At 38.2% G+C, this 16,255-nt stretch overlaps 1 protein-coding gene across 3 annotated transcripts in view; it reads right to left on the bottom strand.

Moving 5' to 3' along the window:
* The window catches only part of NAALADL2 (N-acetylated alpha-linked acidic dipeptidase like 2), a 1,191,965-nt gene that overhangs the window by 156,327 nt on the left and 1,019,383 nt on the right, over positions 1 to 16,255 (bottom strand). For all 3 annotated transcript variants that reach the window (XM_059687069.1, XM_059687068.1, XM_059687067.1), the window contains one exon: positions 919 to 1,014. In XM_059687069.1, the coding sequence (XP_059543052.1) occupies positions 919 to 1,014 (96 nt within the window). The remainder of the gene's footprint in view (positions 1 to 918; positions 1,015 to 16,255) is intronic.

The following is a 16,255-nucleotide window of genomic DNA, read 5'->3' as shown; positions in this document are numbered from 1 at the left end:
GGTAAGAGATCAACCAAAGGACTTGTAAGCATGCATACAAGCATTACTAATGGCCACAGACACTAGGGCGGGGTGGGAGGGCATGTGCTGGGAGACGGGAGTGGTAAGGGAGAGGTCAATGGGGCAGGGGGCAGATAACATTGTAATAGCTATGTATGGGCTGTGGGGGGCGGTACTTGAAATATCAGGAGGATCACTCTGTAAAGTATATGATTGTCTAATCACTATGTTGTGCTCTTGAAACTAATACAGAATAATATTGAATGTGAACTATAGTTTTTTTAAAAAGATGGAAAATTGTATGTTATGTTTTTCATCACAATAAAAAATGTATTTGCTTCATACTATAGAATTTAATTTTCTCCATATTATATACTTTCTCCTATCTATAAACTATTATACAGGAAAAACTGGTAATGATAACCTTACAGTAATTAAATTCATCATAAACACAATCTATCTTTATTATTAAAGAAAGGAGCCTTTTTAAAAATTCTTACTGCATCTAAGAATTAGCTCAAACAACGAATTTCCTTAAATATTGAAACAAAACTTTGAAGATAGAGAAATTCAAAGATTCATTTTGTATTTTTCTTAATCTAAAATGCAGAGCTATGCTTGAGAATATACCACAAATCTAATATCAAATTAAGGATAAAACCTAATTATTATATTAAAGATTGATTTTATAAACAAATCTTCAGTTATTGGTTATATGATCTTGATTTTGCTTATCATGTTAGTAAAATAATAGGAGACACTTGAAATCCTTTCCAGTACATACTACAAATAAAAAGTATATAGCTTTCTCTGGATTTGTTATTTTCCCTTCCTCCATCTACCAAAAAAAAAAAAAAGAAAAAAAGAAAAAAAGAACAAAGCTTTCCCAACCTGCTCATGAATGCATTCCTCCCCTACCTTGGTAATCGTTTCATGAAGTTTGAAAAAAGGATCCATTTCTTCAATTTTGGTTGCACCTTTAGGGAAAAGGGCCTCGGAGAGAAAACTGGGATCCTGTGGAAAGCAGAATAAAACATTTAAAACTCTTCATTGATTTTGTTTTTCAAGTGCTTATTGGATTTTCTTCAAAGATTCAAAAGGACTCTAAATTGCTTTAAGGTTTCTGTTGATTGTTGAACTTCATTCTACTTATCTGATTAATCAATCACAGAATTTTTTTAAATTAAAATGAGTAGAACCCTATGACATTTGACATTATTTGTATCTATAAAATAATGCTTAATTTTACTCATATGAGATAATTCTTTGAAGCTTTTCCTGTTTTTTGTTTTTGTTTTTTCATACAGACATATATAGAACACAATACGTTGACTATAAGATCCAAGTTTGAAATCATTTTTTTCTATTTTAATACATTACATTTTGTTTTCAGTGTGGTAGAATGGGATGTTTTTAATCAACATGACTACCAAAAAGAAAGGCCACAAAAGTATACATGATATTTTAAACATTTAAAAACTCACTTCAAAAGACTTAATAAGATACATTTTTGGTAGAATGGTCTTATGGCTTTATAGACTATCAGTAATGGCTAACATGATATCAGAACCTTAGTGGTATATGGTTTAAATGAATCAGGAAAACAGTAATTAGTCATTTTATACTTGCAGATGTAGACAAATTTCAAGATGCAAGGAAATCTATGTGGCATGAATATGTATGCCCACCCCCCCAAAAAAAAAATTCATATGCTGAAAACCTAATTTCCAAAGTAATGATATTAGGAGATGGGGACCTTTGGGAGGTGATTGGGACATGAGTGGTTTTGCCTTACTATTGGGATTAGTGCCCTTCTAAAAGAGGCCCCACAGAGCTCCCTAGCCCCTTGATCCTTGTCTAATCTAATAATAGACAAACATGGTAATTAACCATTAACCGGACCTCTGACACGCTTCCCATTGGCTAATCAGGGCAATATGCAAATTACCTGCCAACCAAGATGGTGGCTGGCAGCCAGGCAGCTGAAGCGAACAGGAGGCTCGGTTGCCCTGGCGATGGAGGAAGCCAAGATTCCCCGCCTGCCGGGCTCTGATCTCCTGAAGCAACAGCTCCAAAAGATAAAATGTTTCAATTATAGAAGCTAAAAGATGGTGGTTAATTTGCATACACAGGCTCCAAGCATTGAAGCAAAGCCAAACAGCCCCGAAGCTGCAGAGCAGCGAGGCCTCAGAGCCCCAGGATCAGCAGAGCCACAGACCTCCCGGCCCCTGGATCAGCTGAGCGGAGAGGCCTCCCAGCCCCCAGATCAGCAGAGAGGAGAGGCCTTCTGGGCCCAGGATCAGCGTCATGGGGGCGGCGCCGCAACCCCTGATCGGCCCTGCTCTGTGGGTGACAGGGGGCGGCACCCCAACCCCCTGATCGGCCCTGCTCTGTGGGTGACAGGGGGCGGCACCCCAACCCCTGATCAGCCCTGCTCTGCATGACAGGGGCAGTGCCCCAACCCCCTGATGACCCTGCTCTGTGCATGTCAGGAGGTGGCGCCCCAACTACTGGATCGGCCCTGCTCTGTGTGTGACAGGGTGTGGCACCCCAACTCCCCATGGGCCCTGCTCTGTGTGTGACAGAGGGCAGCACCCCAACCCTCCAATTGGTCCTGCTCTGTGAGTGACAGGAGGCAGTGGCAAACCCCCCCCCCACAATCGGCCCTGCTCTATGCGTGACAGGTTGGGGGTGCCACAACCTCCTGATCGGCCCTGCCCTGAGTGTGACAGGGGGCTGTGCCCCAACACCCCCCATCAGCCCTGCCCTGTTCCTGACAGGGGGCAGCCCCCCAACCCTCTGATCAGCCAGGTCTGTGCATGACAGGAGGTGGCGCCCCAACTCCTCAATCGGCCCTGCTCTGAGCCCGACCAGGGGCTGCGGGGCAGGCACTTAGGGATTGGGCCTGCCCTCTGCCACCTGGAAGCGGATCTAAGTCAGCAGGTTGTTATCCCCTGAGGGGTCCCAGACTGTGAGAGGGCACAAGTGGGGCTGAGGGACACCCGCCCACCCACCAGTCCACAAATTTTTGTGCACCGGGCCTCTAGTCCTATATAATAAAAGAGTAATATGTAAATTGACCCTAACAGCAGAACGACCAGAAACAACTGGTCACTATGATGCTAACTAACCACCAGGGGCAGATGCTCAATGCAGGAGCTGACCCCTGGCGGTCAGTGCACTTCCACAGGGAGAGCATTGCTCAGCCAGAAGCCAGCTCATGGCTGGCCAGTGCAGCAGTGGTGGCGGGAGTCTCTCCTGCCTCTGCAGCAGCGCTAAAGATTTCCTACTAATGGTTTAGGCCCGCTCCCTAGGGACTGGGCCTAAACCATTAGTAGGACATCCCCCAAGGGCCCCTGAGCGGGATGTCTGACTGTCAGTTTAGGCCTGATCCCCACAGGAGCAGGCCTAATCCAGCAGGTGAACATCTCTGGAGGGCTCCCAGACTGCAAGAGGGTGCAGACCAGGCTGAGGGACACCTCTGAGTACACAAATTTTCATGCACTGGGCCTCTAGTACAGATATAATAAGAAATCTGTAACCTGAAACAGGGCCCTCCCCTGACCATGCTGGCACCATGATCTTAGACTTCTAGTCTCTAGGACTGTGAGAAATAAACTTATGTTGTTTATAAACCACTCAGTCTGTGATATTTTGTTATAGCAAGCCAAATAGACTAAGATATAAATATAGCTCTTACTTAAAAACCTGAAGTAATTAGGGTTATTTGTCTAAAAAATAGAAAACTTAAGAAAGGATATATGTATGTATATATGATCTGATTAATAGATAGATGATAGATGATAGATTAGATAGATAGATGATAGATAGATAGGTAGATAGATAGATAGATGATCTTTCTGAGGGCTAACATGGAGAAGAAACATTAAATATAGTCAACACCAACAATGACTACAACAGTGTAACAAATTAAGCTGAATTCTGTAGGAGCTATTTATTAGAGCAACCCTACAGCAGAACAGACTGCTTTGGGGTATAATAATGGTGGAAAAGAAAGTTGGGATGATGTAGTTGATAAGCTCTGAAGTCATACAGTTGAGAACATAACTGCAAATCCTATATATTAAATAATTCTGTGATCAGGCATACTCTTCACCCCCTATTTTGAGCAATACTGAAATAAAACAAGAGTAATTCAGCTATTTGCTCCAGCATATATTCACTTTGTGAGGATAAGACCATAAATCAACCAAACAGCTTACCTATCATAACTAACATCTTATTTGTCGAAATTGTTTTATGTTTTTTTTCCTCATTTTACCTGGCAATCTAAAACTATTTTTTCAAAAACTCCATCTAGTTCCAACTAGTATTTCACTTTTTAATATTTACCATGAAAGCTAGGCAAGAAGCTTGGAACAGATTTCCTTTCTTAACCCTCAAAAGGAACCAACCCTGATAACACTTTGAAATACAGTGGGGCCTTGATTTACAAGTTTAATTCGTTCCGTGACGGAGCTCATAACTCAAATTACTCGTATGTCAAATCATAAAGTGAACGAGTGAGACACGTGATGCTGGGCTGATGTTGTGGTGTTCACTGTGACATTCGCTGCGCCAACTAGCAGTGGGGTATCTGAAGCTGGATCGTAGTAACCCAAATTTTAGCTCGCAACTCAAAGCAAAAAATCAGCCGAGAGACTGCTCATATCTCGAAAAACTCTTTAGTCAGGACACTCGTAAGTCAAGGCCCCACTGTATTAAAATGATACATTTCTGTGTAAGAGTCATTCAATCTATGGGGACTTTTTATGGCAACGCTTGTAAACCAATGTACTTAGTACAGGTGGTATTCTTCCTTACTGCAATAGGTCTAATAAACTTCATTTTGTTTAGCAACTGGATTTTTGGAAGTGTTTTGATCAATCAACATAAACAGGGAGGAGAAACCAAGATGGCGGCGTAGGTTAACGAAGGAGATCGCTGCCTCGAACAACCACTTCAGAGATATAACTAAAGGACAGAACGGACATCATCCAAAACCACAGGAAGGCTGGCTGAGTGGAAATTCTACAACTAGGAGGAATGAGAATATCATACCCAGACTCAGAGGAGGCGCAGTGCTGAAGTGAAATACTCAGGTGCGGAGTGCGCGCGCGGAGCGGGCTGGTGGCGGAGGGCGCGGTTGTTGTTTTCAATCGGGAGGGAGTTTCAGACTCTGAGCTCCAGATCCGGGCGAGTCTCTGGGGAGCAAGACTCAAACGGGAGAAGCGGGACTGTCTGGCTTCGGTCGGAACTCCAAGGCAGCTTTCTCTCCGAGGTTTGCAGCCATTGCTGGGACTCTGAGAGGCAGAGCCCCTGGGGAAGGAACTGAGAGCAGCCACAACTGCTCGCTCCAGCCCTCCCTGTAGATCCCTGGGGACCCGCCCCGCCCAAGCCCTGCGAAGAACCATTTGCCGGATAGCCTCAGGCAAAGGCTAGATTAGCACCGCCTTAGAGATCCAGCACAGAAGCCCTCCCACTGCAGACCCAGCAGACTCTCATAGCCAGTTAGCCTGGAGGTCAACTCACCCCCAGTATTGCCGACATCAATCAAGGCTTAAAGGCAACAAGACTGCACACAAAGACCACTAGGGGGTGTACCAAGAAAGCATAAAAAATGCGGAGACAAAGAAACAGGACAAAACTGTCAATGGAGGATATTGAGTTCAGAACCACACTTTTAAGGTCTCTTAAGAACTGTCTAGAAGCTGCCGATAAACTTAGTAAGGCCCTCGAAAAGACTGGTGAGACCGCCGATAAATGTTGTGAGATCCTCAAGAAATCTAATGAGACCCTCGATGTTATATTGGGGAACCAACTAGAAATTAAGCATACACGGACTGAAATAACGAATATTATACAGACTCCCGACAGCAGACCAGAGGAGCGCAAGAATCAAGTCAATGATTTGAAATGCGAGGAAGCAAAAAACACCCAATGGGAAAAGCAAAATGAAAAAAGAATCCAAAAATGCGAGAATAGTGTAAGGAGCCTCTGGGACAGCTTCAAGCGTACCAACATCAGAATTATAGGGGTGCCAGCAGATGAGAGAGACCAAGATATTGAAAACCTATTTGAAGAAATAATGACAGAAAACTTCCCCCACCTGGTGAAAGAAATGGACTTACAGGTCCAAGAAGCGCGGAGAACCCCAAACAAAAGGAATCCAAAGAGGACCACACCAAGACACATCATAATTAAAATGCCAAGAGCAAAAGACAAAGAGAGAATCTTAAAAGCAGCAAGAGAAAGAAACCCAGTTACCTACAAGGGAATACCCATACGACTGTCAGCTGATTTCTCAACAGAAACTTTGCAGGCCAGAAGGGAATGGCAAGAAATATTCAAAGTGATGAATACCAAGAACCTACAACCACGATTACTTTATCCAGCAAAGCTATCATTCAGAATTGAAGGTCAGATAAAGAGCTTCACAGATAAGGAAAAGCTAAAGGAGTTCATCACCACCAAACCAGGATTATATGAAATGCTGAAAGGTATCCTTTAAGAAGAGGAAGAGGAAGAAAAAGGTAAAGATACAAATTATGAACAACAAATATGCATCTATCAACAAGTGAATCTAAGAATCAAGTGAATAAATAATCTGATGAACAGAATGAACTGGTGATTATAATAGAATCAGGAACATAGAAAGGGAATGGACTGACTATTCTTGGGGGGGAAAGGGGTGTGGTAGATTCGGGAAGAGACTGGACAAAAATCGTGCACCTATGGATGAGGACAGTGGGTGGGGAGTGAGGGCGGAGGGTGGGGCGGGAACTGAGAGGAGGGGAGTTATGGGGGGGGAAAAAGAGGAACAAATGTAATAATCTGAACAATAAAGATTAAAAAAAATAAATAAAAAAATGTAAAAAATAAATAAAATAAAATAAAGTTTAAAGCCTCCATGTTTACCTGGAGGACCTCAAAAAAAAAAAAAAAAACATAAACATAGGTTAAAATTTTTGTTTTGCCACTTAATAATTGTCATCTTAATCTTCAAATGATTAGTTACTGAATCTAAGAAATTTGAATGGTAATATATATTTCACAGAGATGTGGTCAACTATCCATGCCTGAAATATGGGAGAGATTATGTTACCAGCACTCGTGATGTTGCTAAAAACAATAAATTTTTTAATGATGATGAGGAGGATGATGATTATGGTAGGTGAGATGCTGAAATAAAGGAAATTCAAAAACCTTATTTATCTTTTTTTGTTTCTGTTCATTATTATAAAAACAGATCCAGAGACAAAGAAACATTGATCAGACGGGACAACCTTAGAGGGAAGGTGGGGGGGGTGGGGGATAAGGAGGAGAGGTCAACCAAAAGACGTGTATGCATGCATATAAGCCTAGCCAATGGACACAGACAACAGGGGGGTGAGGGCATGATTGGGGGAGGTGGGGTGTAATGGGGGGATTAAGAACACATATGTAATACCTTAATCAATAAAGAATTTTTTTAAAAAAACAAACAACCTTATTTATTATCCTATGAGAAATAGTGTACAGATTGCATTTAGATATGTTTATTTTTCAAACTAGTGATATCTTTAAGCTAACCTTAGTGAAAATATGACATGAATAATTTGTGGCATTCATTTCTATTTAATAATTAAGTTTGAAGTGCTTAAAAAGTTTGCTTCACAAATCGTTTTAAACAAACTTCTTAAAATAATTTTATTAGTTTACTTAGCAAAACAAAACTTCATAATTAGTGCAAAGGTAAAATATCAGCCAGCCCCAAATTAAGTGATCCCATGAAAACATAAATTGGAAGTTATAATTAGTGAGGTTTTTATTGAAATTTCAATTATTCAGTAGCAAACCAATATTAAATTATCCATATATGCCTTATTCTCTAGTGTAATCCCCATCTTTATCTTATTTCTTCAGCTATCTCTTACCATATCATTCTTTCATTTTTAGTACCTTGTTTGTTTAAAACATTTACAAAAATCCTAATTTAACATCTACCACATGATAGGTGCTGCATTAATGCAACAGAGTCCTTAATCTCATGGAGTTTAATCTAATGGAATTAAAAGTTAAAAAGTTTTTGCTGCTATTACACTAACTATGAGTGATAGATTCTTTTCTTAAATTGTTTTGTTGCTTAAAGTATTACAAAGAGTATTATATATGTCTCTCTTTTTTTCTCCCCTTGACCTTTCCCTAGACTCCCCTACCCCTCAGTGCCTTGTGTCCATTGGTTATACTCATATGCATGCATACAAGTCCTTCGGTTGATCTCTTACGCACCCCCTACCCCAACCCTCCCTGGCCTTCCCGCTGTAGATTCTTAATAATAGCTCCTATCTGTCGATGAAGAAAGTGAAATAAAGCACCATTAACCATATTACAGTGCTTTTGTTTAAAATAATTCATTGATAGATTGAAACAAAGCATTCTTGAATAATTTAATATATTGTAAACAATATTGTGTGTCTGCCAATTGGCAATAACAGTAAGCACATTATAGAAAAAGAAACATTGATAAGAAAAGTCCATCAAGGATATAGTGTAAAATTTGTTTCCCTAGTCCCTAATTTATGTCATTTCTTTAATATTTAGCACACCTTCCTTCTTTCAACTTTTTACCTCAAGTCCATTATTTGACTCACCTGATTTTCCATTTGTATATTATTCTCCAGCTGTAAATGGATTTATTTTCTGTTTTAAAGCTTTTTATTGTTTCTAGACTTACCCTCAGTCTTCTTTTCACAAGTTAACTATGTGGTTTTATCTACTTCTTTGGCTTTAACTACAAACTTCAAATTTGATTGTTTCCAAATCTTTAATTCTAGGCTTGATTCTGTTTCTAGTTCATCATTTCTATTTCTCTACCAGATCCTTCAAACATATCAACTTACATTCCAAATCTTAATCATTTGTTCTCCATTGAAAAGTTCATTTCTAACTTGGATGATAGTCTAATATCTGTATTTGTCCAAATTTGAAATTTTATGTAATTCTTGACTCCAATTTCTCTCACCATGTGTGCTAACAAACTGTACTAGCCAATTTCCATTGAATCTACTACTATTGAATCTACAATTCTATACAAGTTATATCAATTCCCATAGTCCAGTTACTTACTAGTATTACTTTTGTCCAAGCTATGTTCCCTAATATCTATAGTCCAAAGTCCAAACTCAGTATGGCATTTCCAAACAAGTCCCAACCTACCTGTTACCTTTATACAATTCTTTCTTTCCTGTCAAGTAATTTAAACAATTTCCACATATTTTTTTGCTTATTTCACAGCAGGCTTTTCACTAAATTTTGAATCCACCCTTACTTTTACTAATTCTGCATCTTTATTTTTGCCATTTCTTCTATCTGGAATGTTATTCCTGATTTGTTTGCCAGGCTACTTTCTATAATTGCTTTTCTTGATTCTCACCAACCCATTAGGTTTAGTGTTCCATTATCAGAGTTTCTGTACCACTTTATATTTACTTTTAGTCATCATTTACAACAATGCATTTTTGTTAAATTTCTGTTTTTCTAACTACACTATTAGCCTTTTAAGACTCGTATTTTTCTTATTAAAATAGTCTAATATTGTCAGACAAAGTTGAGTGAGTAATTAATCTCTCATTAGTATCATCACCCATAAAGTTGAATTGTAAATATATTTGTCCTTCTCACTTCATAGAGTTCATGTCAGGATCAAGCAAAGAAGCAAAGCATATACAAGTTCTCAGTAAAGAGGAAAGAACTACTGGATGGTGTTTGATTTTTATCACACTTGTCAGGAATTGCTTTTCTATGTAAACCAAGAGTTATAGTTTTAAATTTTAAATTACTAGAAATATGTGTTTGTATATCAAACACTATAGGATATTTCTCTTTTAAAATCTACAACTATTCAAAGTATTAAAATCATTGCTGTAGGTGGCAGGAAATCTTTGGAGGCTTTTGAACAGAGTGAGTGATATTTTCGAGTATGTATTGAGTAGAGCACACACTGACACATTTGTGGAAATAAATTTAAAAGATATGTGATGGAAAGCAGAATGTTTAGACAGAAGGCTATTGCAATATTACCATAAGAAAGAGTGAGAGATTAAACTAGTACTGTGGTAGGAGAAAAATTTGATACATGCTTAAGAGATAGCATAAGAAGACATTGGTGATTAATTGGATGTGAAGTCTTAAAGAGGGGTTAAGATTGAAAGTATTTCTAGATTTGATAAACTAAGTGGATACAAATTTCATTAATTTAAAAAATGTAGAAGCCCATGAAGGTTCAGAAAAAAAATTAAATTTTAAACATTTGAGGTGAGATGTTTTTGGGACACCTGCATGAAGTTTTCTCTGAAGGTGAATGCCTATATTGTTCAAGACCAAATTCTGGACTGAAGATATAACAATAATCTCAGAACTATATACATGGTAGTTAAAATGTAAAGTGAACTTAGGTATTTGTAGACTTAGATATTTTTTGTGTGTGTGCAGTACAGATATCTGAATGACAACAAGACCTCTTAATGGCCCTGTTATTTAAGCTTGAAGAATAAAAACATTGTATTAGCCTTGCATCCCCAGAATAAACCCTATTTGGTCATGGTGTATGATCTTTTTAACATATTGCTGGATCTCATTTGCTAATATTTTGTTGAAAATTTTAGCATCTATGTTCATTTGGGATATTGGCCTGTAATTTTCTCTCTTTTTAGTGTCTTTATCTAGTTTTGGAATTTGGATAATGTTGGCCTCCTATAAAGAGATTGGAAGTATTCCTTACTCGTGGATTTTTTTGAATAGTTTGAGAGGATAGGTGTTAATTATTCTTTGAATGTTTGGTAAAACACCTTGTAAAGTCATCTGGACCCAGGCTGTTGTTAAGATCATACATTATAATGAAGTGGGATTTATTCCAGGGATGCAAGGCTGGTACAATATTCAAAAATCAATAAATGTGATACATCACATTCATAAGTTGAAAGACAAAAAAATCACATGATCACATTAATAAACATAGAAAAAGCATTTGACAAAATCTAACAACCATTTTTGATAAAAACTCTCAGCAAAGTTGAATAGAGGGATCATTCCTCTCCATAATAAAGGCCATATATATCAAACCTTCACAAACATCATACTCAGTGGGAAAAATAAAACAATTTCCCCTATAAAGAGGAACAAGACAGGTTTGTCCGCTTTCACCACTCTTATTCTACATAGTACTAGAAGTCTTCAGTGAATAAGAAAACATAGAAGACATTCATGTTAGAAAGAAAGAAGTTAAATCGTCATTATTTGCAGATGACACAATATTATATATAGAAAACCCTAAAGACTCCACCAAAAACCTACTAAAGTTAATAAATGAATTCAGCAATGTAGCAGGATACAAATTTAACACTCAGAAATCAATGGCATTTTTTTTTTTACTCCAATAATGAATTCTCAGAAAGGGAAACTAGAACACACAATCCCATTTACCACTGCAACAAAAAATTAAGATAGTTAGGAATAGACTTAACTAAGGAGGTAAGAATAAAAACAAAACCCATGAAGCACAGATGAGATCATCAGAGAAAAAGAAATAGAATCATAATCATGTGAGTGTGACTTCATGGGAGTCAAAAAGATAGGGAATATCTGGGAATGAATAATCAATGCTTCAAAGCAAGTGAAGAAAGACCAAAAAATAAAAATTATTCATTGGAAATTATATTTCAGAGATTCCTGGTGTCTTTCATCAGGGAGTTTCTATGGATTCATGAGCACAGTAGACAAAATGCAATCAGTTGAGGAGTAAATGTGAGGAGAAGTGAAGCATCAACTGTGAACTATATTATTCTCTCCAGAAATTAAGACTAGGTTGAGGAGTTAGAAAAGGTGAACACTAGCTTAAAAAAGTGAAAGAATCAAGGAACAGCTTATTTGTCTTGTATTAGACAGGATTGATGTAGATATAACTTTCAAGTGAGAGAAAGCATCCAGAAGATAAAGAATTAAAAAAAAAAACACACACACACAGTAATTTTTGGGGAAAATAAATGGACCATAGCTCATAACTTCCCAAGAAACAGAATTATAAGTAGGTAAGTTGTTGAATAAAAAGGTGCTGAAATGAGGGTAGGGTGTGATTGAAGAAAGTGCTAGTACATAGATAGAGGTGAAGAAAAGAATCAAAACACCTCAAAGGTCATGTTTAATTCAGTTCTAGACTACACTGAATTGATTAAACTTCAACTCATTACCCTATCAAAATATACCCTTTACCTTTTTTCAGAAATAATCATTTATAATACTTAGTTCATGTAGGCTTAGTGGGCATTGCAGTATCAAAAACATTCTATGCATCCCTTCTCTTTATAGTTGGCACTCAATGTATGTGCATAACCTGAAATAAATAGAATAGTACTTTCCATATACCAGCACTTGCTATGTGTTCTACATGTGGCACCTAATTTAATCCCCATACCTTTATGGTAGGAACTACTTTTACCTCCTCAACAAATCGGGAATGGAGAAACAATGAGTTCCAGACACCAGCTCAAGAACATTCTATGAATAAGTGCTAGAACATGGATTAAAACCTAGGTTTATTTTACTCCATAGCCTATACTTGTATTCTTATGCAATCCCTCCTCCTTGCTGCCCAAGTTCCTCACAGCTTTTAAATTTAAGAAAGAAAGGATTATTTTCCCCACCTCTTGTTCCAATTCCCTCCAAGCCTTAGTTTACTCTACATAAGCAACATAAACGCTATGTACACTTTAAAAGATATAATCAAAGACTCCCTGCTTAGACTAAATAAAATAGAATCTGAAAAGCCCCATGTGCACTTCCCTCATTGCAATATTCACCTATATGCAATCAGAGAATATACACATCAATACTTAAATCCTATATAATAAAAGAGTAATATGCAAATCAACTGTCTCTTTGCGATAAAGATGGCAGCACACAAAGCCAATAAGGAAGGAATATGCAAATTGACACGACAAAGATGGCAGGGTGGGCCGGAGCCATCGAGCCCACTGGAGAGCTGGCAGGAAGGCTTGGAATCCTGGGTCACCCCAGCGACCCAGGAAGCCAAGCCTGGCTGGAGAGGGGAGAGCGGGCCGTGGAGCCACCCAATCTTTCCCCACACCCAGTCAGATTGAGTCCATTGTGCAACAGGGTGGAAGCTGGTGGGGGTGGGGTATGGATGCAGGGGCCTCAGAGTTGTACCTCCCAACCCCCAGTGTGCTCTCTGCCAGGAGGCATCAAGCTGCAGAACTCCGACCCCATTAACTGGATCAGTGGTGGGGTGGAAAGTGACCTGGGAGGGTGAGGAAATGAAACTTGGGGCGAGCACCATGGGTGCAGTCCCCATGACCTTCCCCTCCCAGGACAATGCTGCACTCCCTAACCTCCCTCATGCCAAGAGAGAAATGTGGATTTGCAAAGAGACAGGCCCCCGAGGAGCTTTAGCTGAGCGGATGAGGGTAGATACTCACTTCTGACACCCCCACCCTTTGCTTTAAGCCTGCATTCTTCTTCCCTAATACATGTTGCTTGAAGTACACAATGGTTTGTGCTTAGACATGCGATAAACATGGGGAAAGAAAAGTGCTTTAAAACATAAGAGTCTGGAGTCTTTGGGGGGTCTCTCTCTCTCTCTCTCTCTCTCACACACACACACACACACACACACACACACTCATTCCTTCCTTCCTTCTTCCCTGGCCTGGCAAATCTTCACGCAGAAATTTAATCCTAGCTCCTCAGAACCCACCCTTGCTGGAGTGGCCTCTGTTTTTTTTTGTTTGTTTGTTTGTTTGTTTTGTTTTGTTTTTTGTTTTTTGTTTTTCTCTCACAAAATTTCTTTCTAACCTCTAAACCTGCAGTCGGACATCCCCTGAGGAGTCCCAGATTGCAAGAGGGCGCAGGCCAGTCTGAGGGACCCCCTCCCATGCATGAATCTTCATGCATCAGGCCTCTAGTTTAATATATAAAATTAAAACACTTTCAGATTTTGAATGGCACTGACATTCATAATGTGCTGGGCTAAGGAAAAAAGTAATTACAGCCATAGTATTTGAAACATAACATTCTCATCACTATTCAAAGTGAAAAGGACCTGAGATAATGTGGAGTTTGAATAAAGTAAAATAATCAAAGGGTCAAATGTGAGACAGTATTATGACATTATTTTCTAAATTCACTCATTATGGTCATTTAAATTATTTTTTCAAGTTCTAGGAAAGTCCACAGCATTGGTTTTATTAAAAATATTCACAACACCTTTATCATTCTACTCATATTAATCTTCTACCCTAAATTTAGACCTGAATAATACATTAGAAATCTAATTCAACCCAAATATGCAAAATAAAACATGGTAAATTCAAATGATTTTAACAATATCACAAAATAGTTATTGGAAAGCCAATACTAATAAGAAGCTCTGTGTATGTTTACATTTCTTTAAAAATTATCTTTTTAGTCAAGTATTTTTTAGATGAAGATAATAACTATAATACAAGCCTTAAAAATGTGAATCATTCCAATAATTATGATATATTTTTGGTCTTGACATACTTGCACACAAACAAAATACTTCCATAGCACATAGGATCCAGTCTTCATACTTTAGATTTTATTCAAATTAATCTCCTTCACATTTTTCCTTCTTTCATCTCATAATCATTGAATGCGTGTCTGTCTTACCTATTAATACACAGCATGCATCACTTGTTAACTAGTTTGCATTTATGTGTGTGTATTTTTGTGTCTCTCCTTCAGAACTAATGGTTTTATTCAGTTAGTTTTACATTAATGTGCACAGCAGCAGCTTTTAGCAATGTATTCATATTCCCAACACAAAAAATAAATCCTACAGATTGAAAAAAATGTATTTAAGACTATAGGCTTATTTCTACCTTGATACAAAAATCTCTCTTATGGTGCTTATTTGCAGGAGTTCCTCACCAGCTGATGCCTCTGATTTTCATCCTGAGTTTTGGGATTTGAGGGGTAGCTAACCTACCAACTCCAAATTATAACTCAGCCTGTCCAGCAGTGGTTGCTTCAGAAAACTTCTGTTATGGTTGGTTCAGAGCATCATCCTTATGTCCTCTGGAGCCCAGCAGGCTGCTTATCTTGGCTCTTTCTTGGGCTGAGTTCACTGGGCCAAGGTTTGTTATACCTAAAGTAAGGAAGCTGAACTAGGGGCTCTTTAAGCTTCTACCAAATCCTACAGTCACACTGGGATTATAGAGGCTGCCTTTTACTTATTTTCCTCTATTTCCTAGCACTTAGAGATACCTTACATAATAAAAGTTTTATAGTGTTTCTTTTTGTTTGTTTGTTTTTGCTTAATATCTTCACCTTTTTCACCCAATTCCCTAGCCCTCTTCCCCTCTGTTTTTTTTGTTTTCAACACACTTTCCAGACAGATCAGAGAAGCTAATGTATAGCAACAAAGAAACAAACAATAAAAGATGATAGACTATTAAGCTTTCTTAATAAAGATTAATTCTTCCATCCAGTAAAATGAATGAGAAGTGTTTGTCAATACCCCCACATCTTTGCTACCACTATGAATAGAAGAATAACACTAGTAGCATCTGACAATGCCTGGCATAAAGGACAGGATCATGTGGAGGAACCACAGAAAGGTTAGTAGTATTAATAGGATGACTTAAGAAATTACTGGATCCACAGTCCCACTTATCGGCCTCATACCTTCTTTGATCTCATAGCAATTACTCTATAAAGAATTGTTATTAAGTCCACAAATCAGTTATAAAGAGATAATTGATACATACTCTTATCCTCCTTGTTTCCTCCTCTTCTGTATTGATAAACTTACTGGACTTAGGGACCACCCAGGTAACCCAGAATGATCTATTTAAAACCCATAATTTACACCTGGAAAGATCATTTTTCCATAAAAGGTCACATTTATGTTTCATGGGGCATATCCTTGAGGGACCACTCCTCCACACAGTACAATCAGCATGCCTTCAATGGGCTCTCTATACTAAAGCTTGAGAAGGTTGTTTCTAGCCACACACATCAAGATTTCATTGTAATTCAGAGTTTATTCTTATTTCTCTTCTTTTCAAGAATAACTATAAAATGGGGGATTTTACATTTGTAAAGTAATCTTTATTTGAAACAAATAAAAGCTGTTCTTAAGTAATTATGGATTAGCTATGAATTAAAAGTATTTTCTAGTTTTGGAAGGTGCTTACACAGGTATACAATTTTCAAAACCTATCTAACTTAACATTTA

Source organism: Myotis daubentonii, chromosome 3, assembly GCF_963259705.1.
Source record: "Myotis daubentonii chromosome 3, mMyoDau2.1, whole genome shotgun sequence".
In the NCBI taxonomy this organism is placed as follows: Eukaryota; Metazoa; Chordata; class Mammalia; order Chiroptera; family Vespertilionidae; genus Myotis; species Myotis daubentonii.
Note: the sequence above shows the minus strand (reverse complement) of the source record. Positions and strands in the feature narration are given on the sequence as shown.